Genomic DNA, 21,861 nt, shown 5'->3' on the forward strand with positions numbered 1-21,861 from the left:
CGCCCCGCCGCTCCGGGCAGGCCCCTATGGCCTGTGGAAGGTGACACTGCCCGCCGCGACTTTGTCGGGGTGCGGGGGAAACACCCATGAATCCCTCGGCGGCCTTCCTTGCCGTGGGGCGCCAGGTGAGCGCCGCGCGGGGAGCAACGGGAGCAACGAGACCTCGCAGCCAGGGCTGAAGGGGCGGTTTCATCTTCAGATGGGCCCGCGAGGGGCGAGCGGGGCCGGCCCGCCGGTCCCCTAGGCTTCATAAGGACGTGGAGTCCTCTCAGCCCCCTGCGTCCCCGGGGCAGGCGCCAGGCCCCGTTTTCCCACTTGGGCCTTTCGGACAGCTCTTCCGCCGCCACCTGGCTTCCCGCCCGGCACCTCCGCGGGCCGCCCTGTGGGGTATGAGACTGGTAACTGTCCCCGAATATTGGCACCGCTGCTTGCGGTGGTTTGCATCTGCGCATGGGAATGGGATGATATGAATGAGCTTCAGCGAGTGGCTGGGGTCCTTGGGTTCCTGCTGACAAAAGCTTGGCTGGAGTGTCCCATTTGGCAGCACACCGCGAGTTTACTAAGGACAAAGACAACTGCATAGACATGAGCAGGCAAAGGCTGAGTTTTAAAGACACGTTTATTAGGAAAAAGAGAAAGAACTAAAGAGACACATGCATAGACACAGGCGGGCAGGGAGCTGCGTTTTTTGCTAGAGCAAGGGGTACCCTTATGTAGTATTCTTTGGGGGGGATTCATTCCTTTGTGGAATTTTGTCCGTTGTGGAATCTGTAGCTTCTAAGGTGAGTTGTAAGGACTAGTGTTATTTGTAATCCAGACAGTTCTCCATGTCCCCACCTCTGGTTTGTGCCTAAGGATATTTTCCACTGCCAGTTTTGCCAAGCATTGGTTCTGCCCCTCCTTAGTTGCTTGCCTTGTGAAGCTCCATCCTAAACTCTGCTCTCAGCCTCCATCACCCAGAGGACATGAAGTTGTCTATCTGGTACAGGTTTCCAGTGCTGTCAGAGGCTAGGCTTCTCCCAATCTGGCTGCTCTTTGCTACATGCCCACTCCTAGGCATTCAGTAAATATTTGTAGAAGGAAAGACTTACAAATCAAGGGCAGAAATTTAAGTCTTGTGACCTGAGAGCCTTTGGCTCCCACTCCCACTTGTTGTATTTAGTTTCTAGTAAGTAACTTATAATTCATTGTCATTATTTGCAAAGCTTATGTTTTAGAAAGCAGTAAGCACCTAATTGGACGTCTGGTGATCTTGATAGTCTTAAAGATAGAATTCTTTAAAACATTTATTTAGCAAAGTTTTATTTTTCAAAATATACAGAGGGAAGGCCTGGGGTTGCATCTTTGTCCACAGCTGGGGTGCCCTACCCTCAAATGTTCTTGGTGTAAGAGACTTGAGCTCTGTGCCTTGGCTTTGTGTCCAGTGTAATGAGCTCTTTGGTGAGGAACTCCTGGTGCAGAACTCCCTGCCAAGGGATCACCAGCCTCCAGGCTATCTGACCCAACAACTAGCTTGGCAGCCTTGAGCTGGGGAAATCCTTCCAGAATTTGTCATGTATGTCTTTGTCATAGAAGAGTAGGTCTTGACTTGGTCCCAACTTTTCCTTTGCACCCATCTTTTTGGCCTTATCCCTGGATTTGTGCGCTGGGCCTTTTGTCTTTCCTGACCGACTTTCTGGCTGCTTTCTTCATGCCTTCCTTGGGTGACATCAAGAAGCTGGGAAAATGGAAGCTACCAAGCAACCCCATGGTGATGTGGGACAAAAAGGAAGGAAAACAAAATTCATAAAAAGTTCTTTATTTTATCACTGAAGACAGTACCACAAGTTGAAATGTGTTGTGTGACCTTGGTTAACTGGCACTTACTATGTGCCAGATTTGCTGAAGTGTTTCATCTATAAGGAGATAAGTGCTGTTGGGGGATAAGTACTGTTGGGCCATTTTACAGCTGAAGAAACTAAGGGCTAGAGTAATGTCCAAGATTTCGAGCTGCTAAGTGGCAGATTCTGGATTCACATTGAAGTCTGCATGATCTCACCATACAAGAACTACAAAATGGTATCTGCTGGAAAGGAGTAGATACAGTCTTCTTATAAGTAGGAAAAGGGCAAATGCTCATGAGCCTTTCCAGAGCTGTATACTGACATATGAAAGGATAATATTTTTTTAAAGATTTGTTTATTCATACAAGAACTGGGCCAGAAGTGTGGAGGGTGAGAGGACTCACCAGAGACAGAGTAGGGAACAGAACAGGCAGGTGTACTGAAATACACTGAGGGAAGTAGCAGCTGGGACAGGAGAGGTCCGCTGCACCATGTGGGTCACCTCCCTGGCTAGGGATTGAACTTGTGGTACTGCAGTGGTTGCCAATAGCTACAGTGCTTAACCCCTTGCACCACTAGATAAGCTGGATTTTATGTATTTTTTCGTAGAAGCTCTGAGGTACAGGCCACAGGTGCGGTGGGTGAGAGGATTAACCAGAGACTAAATGGGAGCAGAACAGGCGGATCTACTGAGGGGAGCAGCAGGTAAGACAGGAGAGGTCCGCTATGCCATGTGGGTCAGCTCCATGGCTCAGGATCAAACTTGTGCTGCAGTGGCTGCCCATAGCGTCATAATGCTGAGACTTAACCCCTGCACCACCAGGGAGGCTCTGTAAGGATAACATTTTTGATCAACAATGAAAAGGAAAATTGAAATGTGGCAAAAAGTCTTGATAGTGCCTCACACTGAGATGAGGGTTACTGCATGGTTTCTTTTATGTTTGAAAAAACTTCTTACAAAATTGGTTTTTATATGGCATCCTGATATTGAAGCTGAAGGATATTGTGTCCTTGATCACAAGAGTGTGCATGGGTAAGGTGTATGAAAATGATTATGTTTGAAAGTATAAAAAAAAAAACTGACTTACAACACTGTTTCAGGGGTACAGGCTCACAACTCTGCTAAAGCATGCTCTCACACCATGCCTACCACATTTTCTTTAAAAGAACTGCTAGGTTGTAAAAATAAACTTTTGTAATAAAAAAAGAACTGCTAGGGCAACAAGTCAAAGTGTATAAGGAGAGAGTTAACAGAAATGGGTTAGCCAAGAGAAGCTTGAAAAACAATCCCAGTTTTTAAGAGTGTGTATGGGGCCTCCCTGGTGGTGCAGGGGTTAAGTCTCAGCACTCTGATGCTGTCTGCAGCCACTGCACCACAGAGTTTGATACTTAGCCAAGGAGCAGACTGACATGGTGCCAGGGAGCTGACCGGCATGGCACAGCAGACCTCTCTGTCTCTTCACTGCTCCCCTCAGCAGTGTATTTTAGTAGATCTGCCTGCTCTGCTCCCCACTCTCTCTGGTGAATCCTCTCACTCCCTGCCCCCCAATCTCTGGCCTACACCCCAGTTCTTCTATGCATAAATACATCAACTTTTTAAAATTTTTTTAAAAGATTGTGGTGCAACCATAGAAGTAGAATGCACAGTTAGTTTTAACTAGTTTAAATGCATATGAGTTTGATGCTGTTGTTGATAGTGAATAGAACCTAGAATTGGAAGACTATTTGGGAATATGCTTTGGCTGATAAATATTATCGGTTCATTTTATTTTGATATTAAATCACTTATGTTCAGAACACCGGGTCGGATGCTGAGATTTCCACTATTGAGAAACAGCGGAAGGAGCTGCAGCTGCTCATTGGGGAGCTGAAAGACCGTGATAAAGAGCTCAACGACATGGTGGCTGTGCACCAGAGACAGCTTCTCTCCTGGGAGGAGGATCGACAGAAAGTGTTGACTTTGGAAGAACGATGCAGCAAACTGGAAGGTCAGCCACGTGTTCAGGTGGCTTGGTTAGACTGCTGAGTGTGCTCTGAATGGTGGCCATCGATTCTCTCTTACAATCTGTAGGACAGGGCTTTAGGATCACCCATGGTCAAACACAAATGCATTTAAAGTAGGACAGTTGCAGCAGCATGGATAGAAGCGGGGCCAATGCTATGCCAAATTAGTCAGGAGAAAGACAAATACCAGAATACCAGGTGATTTCTCTGTTAGATGGGCTATAATGAGCAAAGCAACAGAACTGATTTAAAAAAAAAATCTTGAAATTTGATGACAGAACTGGAGTTTTCAAAAGTCAGTGGTCGGGAGTGGAGTCCAAGGCAGGGAGGGGACCTAGTGGACTAAGGTGGGGTTGTGATGGTGAGCATGATGTGAAAGCATGCATTAGCAGAGTTGTGCACCTGAAACACATTGTTGTAAATCTTTTTGTTAAGATTTTATTTATGCATACAAGAAATGGGGTGTAAGGCAGAGATGCCGGGGTGAGAAGATTCAGCAGAGACAGTGAGAAGCAGAACAGAAGGATCCACTGAAATACACTGCTAAGGAGAGCAGCAGGTGAGATGGGAGAGGTCTGCTGTGCTCTGTGGGTCAGCTCCCTGGCAGGAGGTTGAACTAATGCCACAGTGCTGCCAATAATTGATAACTGAGACTTTAACCACTACATCACCAGGGGTTGTCAAGGTTGATTAAAAACATAGAATAGGGCCCTCCCTGGTGGCGCAGCGGGCTAAAGCACAGCACAAAGAAGCTTAAGCCACTTCCGCATGAGTTCGATCCCCGCCTGCCCCAGAGGTGACCACATGGCACGGCAGACCTCTTCTGACCCACCAACTGCTCCCCTCAGCAGTGTGCTTCGTCGATCTGCCTGTTCTGTACTACACTCTGTCTCTGGTGAATCCTCTCACCCTCTGCATCTCTGGCCTGTACCCCAGTTCTGTACGAATAAATAAATAAATCTTTAAAAAAAATAAAATAAAATAAAAACATAGAATAACTTATATTATCACCAGCGGCCTGAGTTCCATCCCTAGAGAGGGAGCTGATCCACATGGCGCAGCAGACCTCTCCTGTCTCCCCACAGCTCCTCTCAGCAGTATATTTCAGTGGCTCTTCCTGTTCTGCTCCTCACTCTGTCTGGTGAATTATCTCAGCCCTGCACCTCTAGCCTACACCCCAGCTATTGTATGCCTAAATAAATAAAAATAAATCCTAAAAATAAATGAAATAAAATAAAATGTACCCAAATGCTAAAAAATATTAAATAGGGCAGAAAAAGTACTTAAAAGCCGGGAGGGCACACTGCATAGGGCATCAATGAGCATGGAGCATCAGGACTGCACCTGAAAGAAAGTCATCTATAGTTAGACTCTGACGAAAGTGCTCAGGAGCAGCTGTTTCTCTTAAACTGAGTCCCAGATCTTTAACCTTGAACTTGACCTAAAGATGGTCACTTTTTTTAATCATAGCAATCTTGCAAATAGCCTGCAATCTTTTCCTTAGCACCCTTTTCTTTTCTAACCAAGTTTTGAAGGTCATGGATTTGTAATTTCAGCTCTGACCACAGACAAGTACTTTCCCTCAGGTGAACTACACAAAAGAACTGAAATCATCAGGTCACTCACAAAAAAGGTAAAAACCCTTGAATCTAATCAAATTGAGTGCCAGACGGCCCTGCAGAAGACTCAGCTACAGCTTCAGGAAATGGTCCAAAAGGCAACCCATTCTTCTCTGCTCTCCGAAGATCTGGAGGTGGGTTTTCAGTTTTGGCTAAGCTTCACCAACCCAAACACTGTTTGCATTTTGGTAGTTGAAAAAAGAGATTTAAGTGTTTCTGTGGAAAAACATCTCTGTGGTACATGGAAATCTGTCGTCCACCCATCAACATGCTCCAGTCTTCCTCACACTGGGGCAACTGCCTGGCGTTTAAGATCATGCTTCCTTACACCACCCTGGCCCTCAGGCCACTGATTATGGTAGTACCCACCATTTTATCAACAGTGGTTTGTTTTAAAAAAAAATCTTCCTTAGATTCTAAGATCAGTATATAAAGTTTTGGTAGCTTCAAATTCTAATTTCTAAATGATTATCTTATATGCTGTGATAAATAGCTACACACTAAGTAGATATTTGGGAATAAAATCTGTAACTGATTTTTCAATTCTAACTAAGCTTATGCTTTATGAGGGGCACAAGGAGAGCCAGCAGATTGGTTTGTCTCAGCCTTTGATTTGTTTCACAATATTCAGTAGAGATCTTGGTAATAGAATGGGCCTTAATAATTCACAATGATAATGTAAATTTTATTTTACTCCTTTATAGATCACTGTTGTATAAGATAAGAAATATTTTAGAATCAGTTGGTATGTTGGATTTTAAAAATGGAAGTGTACTAGTTTGCTCAGGCTGTCCTAACAAAATACCATAGGCCTGGGCTTCAGCAACACAAGTTTCTCTCCACACAGTTCTGGAGTTTAAAAGTTGGAGATGGGGTACCAGAGTGTCTGGTGTGCACTATCAGCCTTACCTGTCCCCAGCTACCCCCTTGGCAATGCATGTCTTTGCACAGGAATGAGAGAGCAGACGAGCTCCCTGGTGTCTTTGTTGTGAGAGCCCATCTCATGACTCACATGAACCTGATTGTGCCTCAGAGGCCTCCCTTCCAAACACAGCCACACAGTTAGGTAAGGGTTTCAACGTGGTTCAGTCTACAGCAGGAAAATATATATGTGTATATATATATTTTAAAATAACTATTTTTTAGAGCAACTTTAGATTTACAGCAAAATTGAATGGAAAGTACAGAGATTTCCCAGTATCCCTGCCTCTGTACGTGCACACAGCCCTCTCCACAGACACCCCGCACTGCTGTGCTGCATTCGAGCCCTCTATTAGTCCAAGCTGCCACTCAGCTGCTGTCCAGTGTTCACGAGGCTCGCTTGGGTATGGCATGGCCTCTGGGAGCTGAAGCAGCGTCTCTGCACCATTGCCACATTGTGTGGGACAGCTGTGTCACCCTGACGCCCTGACAATCCTTCCCTCCCTGCAGCCCCAAACAGCCTCTGTAGTTTGTTCTTTCCAAAGGGTTGTAGGTTTCTCAGATTGGCTTCGTTTCCCTTAATATCATGCATTCGAATTGCCTCCACTTTTCTTTTTCAAAAAAAGATGCTCTTTAAAAACCTGATGATTCTTTTTTTCCCAACCAATAAACACAACATGTGTCCAATAATTTTATCAGATATAGTTGTGGTTTAAAAACAACCTGATGAGTGCAAAATACCTCAGGATGAAATTCTTTCAGCATAGGTTTTGACACAGAGGTTCTCTAATGCTATTTTATGTCAGCAAAGGGATACCCTTTGTACTCTTACTACTCTGCTTTTTAGCATCTGTGCCAACCCAAATTGCACACAAAGGCCTAATGAAATAGACATGATTACAAACTAACCTAAAATAATTCATTAGGACAAGGCTACGTATTGAGGGGGTGCTGGAGTTCATGGAGAATTAGACACTTTTCCTCCTTTTTGATGTTGCTTACTTAGCTCTCTAAGGTCAAACAGCGAAAGAAAGGGCAGACATTTGAGCAGAGATTATGGCTGGTCATGGCACTAAAAGCTGTATGTGTTCCCTTATAGGCGCGAAACGAAAATCTCAGCAACACGTTAGTGGAACTTTCTGCTCAGGTAGGACAATTACAAGCTCGAGAACAGGCTCTCACCACAATGATAAAGCTGAAGGTAACTCAATAACAGTATCTCAAGCCAGGCATCCTGTAGCCTAGGAAGTATGATTTCCATGTTCCTAATCTTGTGGGAGCCCTACAGTCACTCAAACAGGGAGATTCACCAATGTTGGCCGTGTTGTTTCAATTCTTGTTTTAGAAATGGGAGAAACACCATGTTTAAAGTGATGAGAGGAGGATTCCACTTTGGTCTCTGCTTCCAATGCTGATTTCTTGGCCAATCCTGCCTCAGTTAACTTCCACCAGGTCTCATAAAGTTATTGGCAATCAGGTTGCTTTTTAATGTTTTGGGCTTTAATCAGAACAGGAGAGGAAAAACTAGTGGCCTGGCAGTGGGCAGCCTTGAACATGTGATGAGGGTGACTAGACCCTCCCTTCCCACCTCACAGCACTTGTGTTTAACCAGTGGTCCAAGAGGATGTGAAAACCTCAGTGTTCTGAAGTGATAAGGGAAAAGCTTCCTTAAAAATTAGAAGAACGAGGGCCTTCCCTGGTGGCACAGTGGGTTAAAGCACAGCACTAAGAAGCTTAAGCTACTTCCGCATGAGTTCAATCCCTGCCTGCCCCAGAGGAGATCCACGTGGCGCTGCAGACCTCACGCTGCAGATCTCTCCTGGCCCGCCCGCTGCTCCCCTCAGCAGTGTACTTCGTCGACCTGCCTGTTCTGCTCCCCACTCTGTCTGGTGAGTCCTTTCACCCTCCGCATCTCTGGCCTGTACCCCAGTTCTGCATGAATAAGTAAATCTTTAAAAAAAAAAATTAGAGGAACGGGTGATTTGGTGATGGGAAGCCCACGGGGATTACAACTGAGATGGAAAAAGGCACAAAATGATGTAAAAATAAACTATTATTTAAAAAAAAATTAGAGAGGACGTGTTAAGGTTGATGACCCTGTCTTTAGTAGGCAGTAACTGGTGTCCCTACGTTCAGATGGTGGCTCAGGGAAGAGGACTTGCATTCATAGAGCCAGAGTTGGAATTCTGATGAGAATGACCTTCCCTACAAGGCAGTTCCTTCTGGGACATACTTACCAAAGGAGAAAGTAGGAGTCTGCACAGAGTCCCCCATCTTTAGTGTCCCAGCCCTTTTTTTCCCTAGTCTCGTGGTAGTCTGTGCAGATGGGAAGGCTTCAGAGCAAGTATCTGATGATACAGCAGAAAACCTTGTCTGTGAGTCGGGGGACTTGTTCATGGTGCCGTTCCAGGAGCATGTGGGGAGGAACTTTTACTTAATATTTTCACACTTTAGGTTTTTCTTAATTGCTATTTAAAGCAGACACTTTTTTTAAAAAAAGATTTATTTATTTACGCGTACAAGGGGGTAGGGGAGAGGATTCACCAGAGACAGAGTTGGGAGCAGAACAGACAAATTGACTGAAATACACTGCTGAGGGGAGCAGCAGGAGAGACAGGAGAGGTCTGCTGCTCCATGTGGGTCACCTCCCTGGCTGGGTATTGAACTTGTGCTGCAGTGACTGTGGATAGCTTTACAGTGCTGTGCTTCACCCCTTGCACCACCAGGGAAGCCCCCTAAAGCAGACACTTTGTAATTAAATCAACCACCTCACAACAAGAGGTTCTGATCTGAATAGATGTGGGATGATGTCTTAGAGCCTATCCTTTTTCACAAGCTGAGAAGATGATAAAGTGGGGGTCCTGGGGATTTATCTTTGACCCAAAGAGTGAAAACCCACCTAGGGGCTGCCACCCCACCTGTTGTCACTGTGGTTTCTCAGGTAATGGAATCATTTGGCTCCTAACCACTGAGACAGGAAGGGGTGGTAGTCGGGGCCTGGGACTCAGGGCCAGCAGGCTCAGTCTCTCTCTATCTGGCTGGTTGGGTGAATGTGGGCAGCAGCTGCTGACTTGGCTATTGCTGGACACAGAGGTAAATGTGTCGATTACCAACACATTTGGATTGTGTTGAATGATTTTGAGATCTCAGTACGTGTGAGATCTTCACGTTGATTGGTGGGAGTTTAAAAGCTCTGTGTAACTTTTCAAATTTGGCTTTTAGGACAAAGATATCATTGAGGCAGTCAATCACATCTCAGACTGCTCAGGCAAATTTAAGCTGCTGGAGCATGCCTTGCGTGACGCCAAGATGGTTGAGACTTGTATTGTGAAAGAAAAGCAGGATTACAAGCAGAAACTGAAAGCCCTTAAAATCGAAGTCAGTAAATTGAAAGGTGAGGATGGGGCACAGGCCAGAGCCCTCCGCCCGAGCTATATTTCTCCCTGGGGTGTCCCTCTTGGGGCCGATAGTGGGTCTGTGTGGCTTCAGTCATGTCATCCATGTGGCTGTAAGCTGTGTCCTCTTTACTCAGCAGGCCCGCCTTCATTGGGCAGCTGTGCCCATTGGTGTGGGTGATGTAAGCTACGTGGCAATGACTCAGCCATGTTTCTTAATCTCATGGATCTGGAGGTCAGGTGGGAATTGGGAGATCTTGGGGGCCCAGTCACTCATGTGGGCAGCTCCACTTCATGAGTCGCATCTTCCCCTCACTGAGAAGCCAGGCATGTCTACCCATGGGAAAGGTAGAGGCTTAAGAGAAACAGAAATGTAGGACAGGGGACTCCTAAAGGCTGGGCTTGCACCCATGTACAGTCTCCTTTCCCTCACCAGGGCTGCACCCAGTTTAGCAGTAGCCACACGTCACCCTGCCCGTTGCAGGAGCAATTGCAGACGTCATGGGGAAGGGAAGGGATTGCTGCTGACAACATAGGCTACTGCAGTGGTTTGGGGCTGTGTTTTGGTTTTGAAAATTCCTTGTGGGTTCTTTTCCTTCCTTCCTGTCCTCACAGCAGCTCCATAACTGAGTCTTGCTGAGCAGTGTTACCCACAGCTTCAGGAGGAAGTGAAGGCTGGACACGCTGAGTAGGTTGCTGCTGTATGTGTGCGTGGGGCTCTGGGGAAAGGAGCATTTAGATTTGTCAGCAGAGGTCCGCCTTCTATGACCTGTTCCCACTGTGGGGCAACTAAACTGCCAGGTGGGGGAGCATCATTGCATTGGACAGGAAGGCCACCACATGGAGCAGGTGACCTCGGAGACAGTGACAAAGCCATGGAGGGCAGGCACTGCCCCTCTGTCCACAGTGAGTGTCTGGTGAGGCAGTGACTGCTATTGTTGGATGTGTAAAGTGAGGTGTCTTTGGAGAAGATTCCAAAGACTAAACACCCTTTTGCATTCCTTACAGCTAAGGGATTCTGTAACTGTGATCGTGGTTGATTTAGTTTAAGAGACTCAGCACCCCAAACTCTTGTTCTTAGGCTGTACAGTATATGGAAGATCATAGAGCTTGTCTCCATTTGTAGCTTCAGCTTCAACCCTAGTCACACCCCTCAAGAGCGGGACAGACCATCTTCTGTAATCTACGGGTGATCTCAGAGCACCAGGGTGCATTGTGGGTTTCAATAAATGTTTATTGAACCCGTGTGCAAACCTATTTAAGAAGTCTTTTATTAACATGTATGTTGTATTTTACAAATTAAGTATTTAGGGCTAGTAGGCTGGAGAGCGAGGCAAGTAGAGGCAGAGTGTGGGTGGCCTGGGACTGTATCTTAGAAAAGTTCACATCGGAGCTGGGTCTTGAATGGTGGGAAGAACTGGTGGCCTGAAGCTCTGGGCCAAGAATGTTGCGGGCATATGGGACAGCAACGCAAAAGTCCTGGGTGGGTTTTGAAGCTTGGACATGCTTCCGGATCAGCAGGAAAGAAGGAATGACAGGCAGAGCCAAAGCAGCTGGCTGATGGCAATGAGTCTGGGTCTCTCTGTGCTGGTGGTGGGAGGCGTTCGCTGCAGCGTGACAGGAGCAGACTTCTGCTATTCAGAGGTCATGCTGTGTGGGCAGCGGGCTGTGACGGGAGGCCAATCAGACCAGAGACAGTGCTGCCATGCAGGGGTCGTTGCCAGGGGCTCAGTGAACACCATGTTGGCTGTGGGGCCTGCCTGCCCAACAATACTTCCTTGGTCTTGGGAGGAGACTGGGGACACGGGTATTCAGAGTGTGCTCTCCCAGCAACTGCTATTTATTTGAGGATTTTTCCCCCTTCTATTTGCCAAGAGGATCTAAATGAGAAAACAACAGAAAATAATGACCAGCGAGAAGAGATCATTCGCCTCAAGCAAGAGAAAAGTTGCCTACACGATGAATTGGTTTTTACTGGTAAAAATAGACAATTTTATTGATTAAATAACTATGTGTAGATAATCCCAGAACAGCAGTTGGTTTTTCTCTCACCGCCTTAGAGGGCTGGGCCAGGCTGGGTGGGGGCTACACTTCTCCCCAGCATAGCTCCCTGCAGCTCGAAACCTATGAAGAGAGGGTGTAGTGAGTTAAGGTTAGGGGAGCGCTTGTAGTTTTGCAAACACTGGACGAAGACTGGGATTCAGTATGTTTCCAGATTTGCGAGTAGACCACCTTTTAATTACTGCAATTGAAAAATACCACCCTGTGTTTCGTTGTGAGTGATAATGTGGGGGAGGAAATATTGTGTTGTAATATTTACCTCAGGCCCCCTCCTGATAAGCAGGGACAAACATCCTCTTCCCCAGCCTTGTCCCCCCAAGCTCTATCTCTGGCCACATTTGTGTGTCCAAGTTTCTGCTAGTGAAATCTTTCCTTTCTCCACTTCCCAGTGAGAATCACTTGTTTATGTCTTGCCTTTCTCCCAGCTAGCCAGGATTTCATTGCCCGTTCATGGAGTTTCATAGAGTTGGAGGTAGAGTCCCAGAGAGCACTAAATTAGCACCGACGTGGGGCACCATTAGTGCCCTTTTTCCAGGAGAGAACTTTCCCTTCCTTGAATGGGAAACTGCAGTATTGTGTTAAATTTCTTCAGTTAGAATGTTCGTAAATACAAATAATTAAGGATTTGGGGGAAATGCTATTGTCTACCACTAGGGGCCACTCTCTCCTCTAGTTCTGGGACTAGTAAGTCTAATGCCATCTCTTACTAAGGACAGGGCTTATTTGTAGCCTTACATTTGAACTCCAGCAATCTTGAATCAACATTATATGCCAGGCATGCTGCTGGTTGCTAAGAAACTCATAGGCTATGGAGGACTCAGGAGCCAACAAATGCTGTGATGTGAAGGGAGCAGCGAAGTTTACAAGCTGTTTAACGGCGCCTGTTTTGTGGCCCCTCATTTTTACTCATAGGCCTATTAATGTGTTACTAGGTAAGGTACATGGAATGTGCTAGCTGATACAATAAATCCACTTTGTGAAATAATTTATCATTTCTTAACACATCTTTTCTGCTGAAACACAATCTCATATCACTGTCTCAACAGTTTTTTTATGTTTAAATTATAAAAATAAGTCAAGGTAAAAAGTCATTTTAGAAGTCTTGATGGCTGGCTGGATCACATGCTGTCAAGCCAATGTGGCTGAAAGTTAACACTTTCTATTTGAAATTGGAAGATGTTATAAAAAACGGGCTTTTATGTTCAAAATTGTTTTCCTCTTGTTCAAGATTCTTCATGCAGGCTTAGGGCCTGGGCCCATGTGTCTGTTCATATTGGTGGTAAGAAGTTTGCCAGTGAAGTGATGATGCCAGTTTTCATCTTTGTGGCCCTGACCTTCCAGTGCTTGAGTCACCTGAGGCTTCAGACCCTTGGGCCTTTTGCCCAGGCCCCCTTGCCTAGGCTAGATGGGCAGAGCCTGGCTGGAACCTGGTGGGGTCCTTGATGGCCTGCTGTCTTTCTTGAGCTGCCTTTCTTGAGGCTCAATGCCTCTTTGTTTTCTGTGACAATGGGCAAACTCTCCACTTTGATCTCACAGGTATGGCCACCTAGAAAAGTATCTGTTTTGGGGAAATGCACTATGAATTGCCTCTTTCCCAACAGTCAGTTGTTCCAATGTCAGAGGACCTCGTCTACCCGCCCCACCTCCCACCTCCCCGCCAGCTCCCCCGGGCTGTCACTCTGGAGGGCCAGGTCTAAAGCAATTGGCTTTTGTTCGGGCTATGCTGTTTCCAAAACATGTATCTCTGCACTCTGGGTGGCGTAGTTGCCTTTCCTTTCTCATTGTCTCTTCTGTGCATGGACTGAATTCACATAAATAATGCAAGCCAACTATATTGGTGTGCTTCCGTGGCAATGTCCACTCACGAATGCAAAGAACCCTGGCACCGAATAGCAGACAGTGGCTTAAACCTGGCACTGTAGCTGTCCCTGTGCTCCTCTTTCTTCTGTGCACAAGGGTCCCCTTTAAAGTAAGAAGCTACATGGAGGCGGGCAGCTCTGCACCCCCCTCTTCTCTCCACCCTCCCCGACCCCCTGGGGCCCACACACTGTAGAGCTTCACACGTATGTGCCCTGGAACACTTCTTGGGATGTCCCAGTTGTGAAGTGTTAACAAGCATTTTGTCTATGAAAAAAAGGACGCATGAGGCCCTCCCTGGTGGCGCAGCGGGTTAAAGCACAGTACTGAGAAGCTAAAGCCACTTCCTCATGAGTTCGATTCCCGCCTGCCCCGGAAGCGACCATATGGCTTGGCAGACCTCTCCTGACCTGCCTGCTGCTCCCCTCAGCAGTGTACTTTGTCGATCTGCCTGTTCTGCTCCCCGCTCTGTCTCTGGTGAAACCTCTCGCCACCCCTGAGCCTCTGGCCTGTACCCCAGTTCTGTATGTACAAATAAATAAATCTTTTAAAAAAAAAAAAAAGGACACATGAAAAAGGGGTTTTATGAAAAGACCATAAACAGAGGGGCAATTTTTATTTCAACTGCATCAGATTTACTTAGAATTGATTCATGTAGTTAGAGGATCATTTTATACTTTTAGCTTGAATCTCTGATATTGATTTTTTTAAGTGGCATATTTATTGTTGACATATCTCTTCTATGTAAATCAAATTAGTTCTTGTATTATTGGTATTCTTTTCTGGTGCAAGTCCCTGTACAAGGCTCTTTCCTTTCTGTGGGCTCTCAGTTCTTAAGTTCTCACATTGCTTTGAGAAGCTTGATCTCCTGTACTCCAATTCTAGTAATACCAGTGTCCATGTTTGCACAAAATGCTTTTGGTCTCTCTAAAGGAATGAAGATTAAAAAAAGAAAAAACCTCCCTGTCCTGTCCATTCTGCACTAAGAAATTGGAAGTGTAATTATGTATGTTATAGAAAATTCTGCATTTTAATTCTCAACCATGTGAAAAGACTTTCCAAGTAATAGAAAATCTTAAAAGAAAACTGGGCTTTGATTAAGACGGACATACAGTTTGGCTATCAGTGGAGACGTGTCCTAGGTACACCTCCTTCCTTTGGACACAGGATACCCCACAAGGGCCTGACTGTGAGGTCATGGCAAACTGACTTGCATTCTGGTCAAAATAGTGATATCCTGTCCCATGTAATGTTATTATTTTTTCTGTTGCTAAAGGTAATATATTTGGGCTTTCACAATGAGAATGCATTCATAAGTTGCCCATGTAATGTCAAAAACTTTTGAAATTCAAGTAATAGGTTTTCCTTTTAGAGATTTAGAAATCATCACCCTCCACCCCCCAAAAAAGCAAGAAAAATAATTGTCATTAATTCTCCCACCAAAAATAATTTAATACTCTGGTCACACTAATGTGACCGTAGAGTTGATGCGAGTTTGAGTCCTTTTTTTGACTTCACATTAATTATACTGTGAAAGATTTCCATTTGTTGAAGGACCAGACCTAGTCAGATTTACAGACTAAAGCTTCTCCCAGAGTCCATTTTGCAATTTTTAAATTCAGGGATCGGGGGGAGAGGGGTAATTGTTATAAATTGTTGGAAATGAAGAGGTTTGAATTGATATAGTTTATGAAAAATATTTTAATGACATCTGTTCTTAAATAGCAGAGAGAGAAAAAAGGAAAGATGAGTTACTTGATATTGCAAAGTCAAAGCAAGAACGCACCAACGCAGAACTGCATAACCTGAGACAGGTATGTCCCAAGTATCCTTCTAAGGCTGTTTATCAACAAACATCAGATTAGGAAGAGGATTTGCCCTCTTTTGTTTGTGCTGCTTGTGGCATCCTAACTACAATAGTCATGTATGTCAGAGTGAGCATTACAGATGGGGTCTTGATTATGTTAGTTAAAGCTAACAGACTAGTTAAATTAACAGGCATTGGGACTAACATGAGAAAAATTAGAGCAAACATCTTTAACCCATTTCTCTGGTTACAAGCAGACCTGGCTTCTTAGCTTTTGAAAAGGCCGAGCTGTTGGCTTGGTTTAGTGTGTTGTTCACATTATATTCATTGACTGATGTCTGTGCAGATTTATGTAAAGCAACAGAGCGATCTGCAGTTTCTAAATTTCAACATGGAAAATTCTCAAGAATTAATACAGATCTATGACTCAAAGGTGGAAGGATCAAAGGCCTTGGAATCCAGGTAATCTCAGTGAGATGCTGATAATACCATTTTGTATTTTATCCCATCATTCTGTCAATATTTATTAATTACTGTGGCCAGTGCCTGCTACTCTTCCCAGTACAGGAGGGAATGAGTATATGTGTACTAATAATTATTATAACCCTGGGTTGTAGTTCTAAGACCTGATTTTAGAACTTTAGGCATGACCCGAATTTAGTCATTTCGTTACAATCATTTAATGATCATTGTTTTTTGCTTTTTATTTTAAAGATTTATTTATTTATGCATACTGAACTTGGGTACAGGTCAAAGGTGTTGGGGATGGTGAGAGGATTCACCAGAGACAGAGTGGGGAACAGAATAGGCAGATTGAAGTATACCACTCACTAAGGGGATCAGTGGGCAAGACAAGAGAGGTCTGCCTTGCCATGTGGGTCACCTCCCTGGCCAGGCATCAAACTGGTGCTGAAGCAGCTGCGGATAGCTTCAGGGTGGTGTACTTTAACCCATTGCACCATCAGGGAAGTCACCATAATCATCATTTAATGATCAATGAAGGGGTGACTCAGTCATTCAGCACATAACAGGGTTTGTGGCCCTGGAAGAGGACCAGAGGGGTGACACACACAGGGCATGGCACTTGCACCACAGAACAGTGGACTTTTAGCTCCCCCAGGGAGACTCCACTCTGACCTTCATTACTTTATAGTATGTGACAGCTCTCCTCACCTGTAAAAGCCCTATGTGAATTAGATTGGTTTCTGTAAAATTAAAGTATAAATAGATGAGGACTGTTTTAATTTAACAGCCCTCTTAACTGTTCTGCAGTTAAATTCTGCTTCTCTAAGGGCAGGAACTAGGGATTCACCCCCACTACTGCACATTCCCTCAGAGGCTTCAGATGTCTCGCACCCCCCATGTAGGTCTTGGCCTTCAGTAGCCGCAGGAGTGGGTGGCAGGAGCTACAGCTCAATGGCTGCAGACAATGTACGGTTCAGCCACACTGCTGTTCTGCACCACTGCTCTTCTGAGGCTGCTGCTGTGTTCCAGGTGTTGCTGCTGCAAAAAAAAAAATAAAATCAACTCATATGCCCTGCGGGCAGAACCCCAAGGAGGCTCCTGGGCTAAATGGGTGGTTATTACTTCCGATGGGGAATTGCTTATCTCATTGTGGGAGTTGGAGGACAGTTATCTTTCTGAGGGATCAGCATACAGATGAGAAGGCCTGAGCACACTTTATCAAAAACACTTCACTGTATGCGGTAATTTTTATTGCATCATTTTGCTTTAGCTCAGCTTTCAACATGTAGCTCCAGAAATGCCCAGCAGAAAGCGCCGTTGGTGCGGGGGTAGACACACAGGCACCTGCTCATCCATCTCAGGGCCTGGATCTCACCAGCCCTCACTTCTGCTTCACTTCCCTTGGGAAGAGGAAGAGTTCTCTCTGTCAGAAAATACTTGAGGCGCTGAGGGCGGCATCAGTGCCAGAGGCCCTGGTGCCTTGCATGTTGGCTCTCAAGTCTGCTGAGATGATGAGGCCTGCCCTCGCCCAGTTAGGGCGCACATCATCGTCATAGGAAACTGGCGAGGCAGTTAGTTGGAAACGTGTGCAGTAAATTACACTGAAGACCAAGGAGTCCAGTGGGAGTCTGGTCAGGAGGGCAGTGACTGGGCATGTGGTAGGGACTTATGGAGGCAGGCCCTAGGAAAGAGTAAATCTAATGCCTTCTGTTTTGTTCTAGTTAAGTGGGTCTCACCAGGATGTGACTTGTCTAACGAGGTTTGGACGAAGTATCTAGGATCACAGTATGAGTATCTTTTAACTTCTGTTTTTTGTCCTGCCACAGTAGCAGAGACATGTGTTTATCAGACCTGGAAAATATCCACCCAAAAGTCGATATTAAGAGGGAGAAAAATCAGAAGTCACTGGTTAAAGACCAAAAATTTGAAACCATGTTGAGTCAGCAAAATAGGAGCAATAATAAGAGTTCTTGTGATATATGCAAAGAGAAGAAACTACAGGTAAATAATTCATTCGGGGAAAAAAGTACACTTGCCATCTCATCTCTGCTTACGAAAGACTTAGCGGAGAAGCAAAAGCCATGGTGGCAGGGGGGGAAACTCGAGGTTCAGCCCAAAAGCAAGAGTGCATTGTACACGACCCACACAAAGTCAGAGTCGTCTTTACCTGATGAGAAGCAGTGGCACGACGTCAGCGTTTACCTGGGCCTGGCCAACTACTCAGGTTCGAAACAGCCAGAGAAGCTCGATGTTGAATGTCAGGACAACATGGAGAGCCCCGGAGTCTCCTGTTACCAGAAAAATGAAGCGAGTCTGGGTGAAATCGAAACGTGTGACGCCAAGTGCTGCCACCCCAGTAACTTCATCATCGAGGCCCCGGGCCACATGTCAGACGTGGAATGGATGAATCTCTTCAAACCTCCTAAGATGCAAAGAATTGTTCGCCACAAATCTGTGTGCACTTGTTCAGGAAGTGGCAGTGGAACAAAATACAACTCGACAAGGTCAGTAATGTTCCAGGCTGCAGGCCCCCTGGGAGGCTGCCTGCGGGGCTTCAACTAGATGGTCCTGCAATAGCCACATCTGCCTGGCACAGCTGCCTGGCACAGCTGCCTGTCACAACTTCTTGTTAGATGGGAAGCAGTGTTTGTAAATGAGTGGTGTTTAAGACAAGCTGTTTACTGGAAAACACTTTCAGAAACTGGTGGGCACTAATAAACATCCTGAGGGCTCCGAGGTTAAGGGAGGAGAGAGAAGGGAGAAGGGTAAAGTAGGGGGCACCAGGGATGGGGTAGGAACTTCTACCCTTCTACTAACATGACTGCCTAACACTGACTCTGTTGCAGTTCAGACTGCTATCTGGGAATATCAGTGTCACCTATATAAATCACACCTGCACATATTTTTGATTCATAAAGTTGTAATTGTGAAATATCAGGGAACAACCTAAAGGATTAGCCATAAGAGAATAGACAAGTTAGTAATTTATCTATTCAAAGAACAGAATTTCATGCAGCCCGTAAAAATAAATTTTAAAAAGTATAACAATATAATGGCATTTTCAGGTTTAATTCTGAGGGAGTAAGCCAAATTTTGTTAAATTGAAGTACCAAGGAGGGGTTAAGGAGGGTCATAGCTATGTGTGTTTACAAAACGTGGTCAGATTGAAAGTAATTATTCTCATCTCAAAAAAATTTGCAATAAACACGTTTGATTTCATTTATAAAAACCAGGGAAGTTTTTTTTTTTTTTTTTAAGACAAGTCAAAATTTTCCACAACCAAATCCTTGAGTGAGTGTGCCTGCCACACAGGCACCCTTCCTGGGCCCTGCTCAGACCCCAGGGTCCACCACAATCCAGAAACAGAAGGCAGGTCTCAGACATCTGCTGAGACTCAGTAGCCAAATTAGGTGTGGCAAAATGTGTGAATCAGTTGTAGATGCAAGGTAATGGCAGGTACTTTAAAAAGTAGACAAGCTGTTTACACACTGCATCACACCACTGCTTATTGGGGCCACATTCACCAGTGAAAACACCGCATCTGGGACGACTTCAGAGGCAAAGGTTTTGTCATGCTGCCAGTTGTCTTGAGTTGAGCAAATATGTTCTAATTAAAACAAACAGGCAGCTCACTTTATAGGTAGAATGCTGCTCTGGGACATTCCTCTTACCCCAGGACCCCATGCTCGGTGGACACGCTGTTGTGGGTGTCTGGGCAGCTTGGCCTTAGACCCCAAGCGGACATGCCCTCTGCCCTCATCCAAGGCCACCAGGCTTAGATCATAGCCAGCTGCTCCTGCCTTTGTGTTCACTCCACATTTCCCCAGACTTTTGTGCTTTTTAAAATCATGCAAGGGAGGTCCTCCCTGGTGGCGCAGCGGGTAAAAGCACAGCACTGAGAATCTAAAGCCGCTTCCGCATGAGTTCGATTCCCGCCTGCCCGGGAGGTGACCACATGGTGTGGCAGTCCTCTCCTGACCCGCCCGCTGCTCCCCTCAGCAGTGTACTTCATCGATCTGCCTGTTCTGTTCCCCACTCTGTCTCTGGTGAAGCCTCTCACTGCCCCTGAGCCTCTGGCCTGTACCCCAGTTCTGTATGCACAAATAAATAAATAAATCTTAAAAAAAAAAATCATGCAAGGGAAAGAATCTTTGTAGTTAGCAAATTGGTAAGTTACTGGTTATTTTAAGAGAAGAAAATAGATTAGCTATTAGCATTTGCTACGTTCTTCTGCTCATTGTCCAGAATTGCTGAGTCTTGTGGCTGAGTGGCACTGTAGTGATGACTGCTATTTTTAAAACCAACCTAGCTCTTCAATCTTACAGAAGAGGATGGAGTTTCTATATTGAGAGTCTTCTTTTAATCATCACATTGACTTTTCATACGACTTTGTGATTAGATTTTCTGGTATTTACATTATTTGGTTTATTCTTGGGGCCTTTCAGAAGACTGAGCAATTTAAAAATCATACAGATAGTAATTATGTAAGTTGCAAAATTTGAAAAATACAGTTGTCACACTAAATGTCAGCTGTTTGTACCTTCTCTTCTTGAGAGGGTCATCCATCCCAACAGGGCCCAGCTGTGTGGTCCTCACTCCCGGACTCAATGTGTAGAAGGGAAGAACTCGATTTGGGTAGTTTTAAGAGCACAGTGGTCACAGACTGAATATAATAACAAAAATTCAAGTTTAAATTCAGAATTTCCTGAGGCTATCACCACTGTGGCCTGAGTTCAATCGCCAACCAGGGAACTGACCAAGGGAGAGGTACAGCAGACCTCTCCTCTCTCCCTGCTGTCCCCCTCAGTAGCTCTGTCTGTTCTGCTCCTCACTTTCTGGTGAATCCTCTCACACCCCTACACCTCTGGCCTAGTTCTTCTGTATGTAAATAAATAACTAGATTTAAGTAAATACATTCAGGGTTTTCTCCAACGAGAAGGGTTTTCTTCTCTCCCTGGCTTGAAAGAATTGAAGTGACTTCATGTTCAGCCAGTAGAAACATGTACATTGTGTGACCAATACATGACCAAGTCGGTGAGATGTTTTTCAGTTTTTCCAAAGGTAGGCTTCACTGTTCCTTATCATGTTTATCATCTGACTTTATCATCTGTGAGCATTCACATTCTTGTGGTTGATACGTCTGATAACAAGCCCATGAAGGAAAAAGTTCCTGCTGGCCTGTGCTCACGTAGGCCTGGGGGCCTCACAGTTGCTCCCAGGGATACCTTTAGCCATTAAGCCAGGCTGACCAGAGGACCTGTGACCAACGAGCCAACGAGCTTCCCTCAGAAGAGACTTTTAAAAACCACTAACAAAAATCAGTCTCTCAAACCAAAAGCATAGGTTCTGCCCTGTATACCTTCTGGGGACTGGTTCCAAGAACACCAGCAGCAGATCTGTGGGTGTTCAAGTCTCACCTGTAAAATGTTACAGAATTTGCACAGAACCTCCCAGCAACCTCCCCTGCCCCTGCACTTTACACCATCTCTAGGTTACTTCTGATAACTAATGCAGAGTCAGGACTGTGGAAGAGGCTGTCATACTGGATTGTTAAGGGGTTAATGACAAGAAAAAGCCTCTTGCACCTTTAGTGCAGCACCAAAGGCCCAGCCCTGGCTGGTTGCGTCCCATGGATGAGCAGGACCAACCCATCTCAACAACTTTAATTATTTACTGTGCTTGTTTTCCTCCCCCCGTTTGGATGATCCTGTCTCTTGAATTTTTGTGTTTTGGGTGGGCGGGGGGAGGTTGGGGGGCAGGGGTGAAGGTTGAGTGAAATTTTTATTCTATTGCTAACCCTTTAAGAATTATGTTTTAACTTTTACTACAGACAAGGTCTTCATTTATTATATCTTCCCTCAGATATTCTGTTTAAATCTATAATAATCTACTCAAACCAGAGTATCTTT

The 21,861-nt window shown here is 45.2% G+C and overlaps 1 protein-coding gene across 2 annotated transcripts in view; it reads left to right on the forward strand.

Annotated features, from left to right (window-relative positions):
* Window positions 1–20: 20 nt before the first annotated feature.
* The window catches only part of CCDC62 (coiled-coil domain containing 62), a 31,850-nt gene continuing 10,009 nt past the window's right edge, over window positions 21–21,861 (forward strand). The window contains exons 1-9 of one of the 2 annotated variants that reach the window (XM_012731216.1): window positions 21–125; window positions 3,619–3,811; window positions 5,414–5,580; window positions 7,467–7,568; window positions 9,590–9,761; window positions 11,638–11,739; window positions 15,406–15,494; window positions 15,834–15,949; window positions 17,779–18,456. In XM_012731216.1, the coding sequence (XP_012586670.1) occupies window positions 87–125; window positions 3,619–3,811; window positions 5,414–5,580; window positions 7,467–7,568; window positions 9,590–9,761; window positions 11,638–11,739; window positions 15,406–15,494; window positions 15,834–15,949; window positions 17,779–18,456 (1,658 nt within the window). In that variant the 5' untranslated portion in view covers window positions 21–86. Of the gene's footprint in view, window positions 126–3,618; window positions 3,812–5,413; window positions 5,581–7,466; window positions 7,569–9,589; window positions 9,762–11,637; window positions 11,740–15,405; window positions 15,495–15,833; window positions 15,950–17,778; window positions 18,457–21,861 lie in introns of those variants that run through there. The other variant, XM_012731215.1, reaches the window with a different exon arrangement.

Source organism: Condylura cristata, unplaced genomic scaffold, assembly GCF_000260355.1.
Source record: "Condylura cristata isolate star-nosed mole 26May11 unplaced genomic scaffold, ConCri1.0 scaffold00029, whole genome shotgun sequence".
In the NCBI taxonomy this organism is placed as follows: domain Eukaryota; kingdom Metazoa; phylum Chordata; class Mammalia; order Eulipotyphla; family Talpidae; genus Condylura; species Condylura cristata.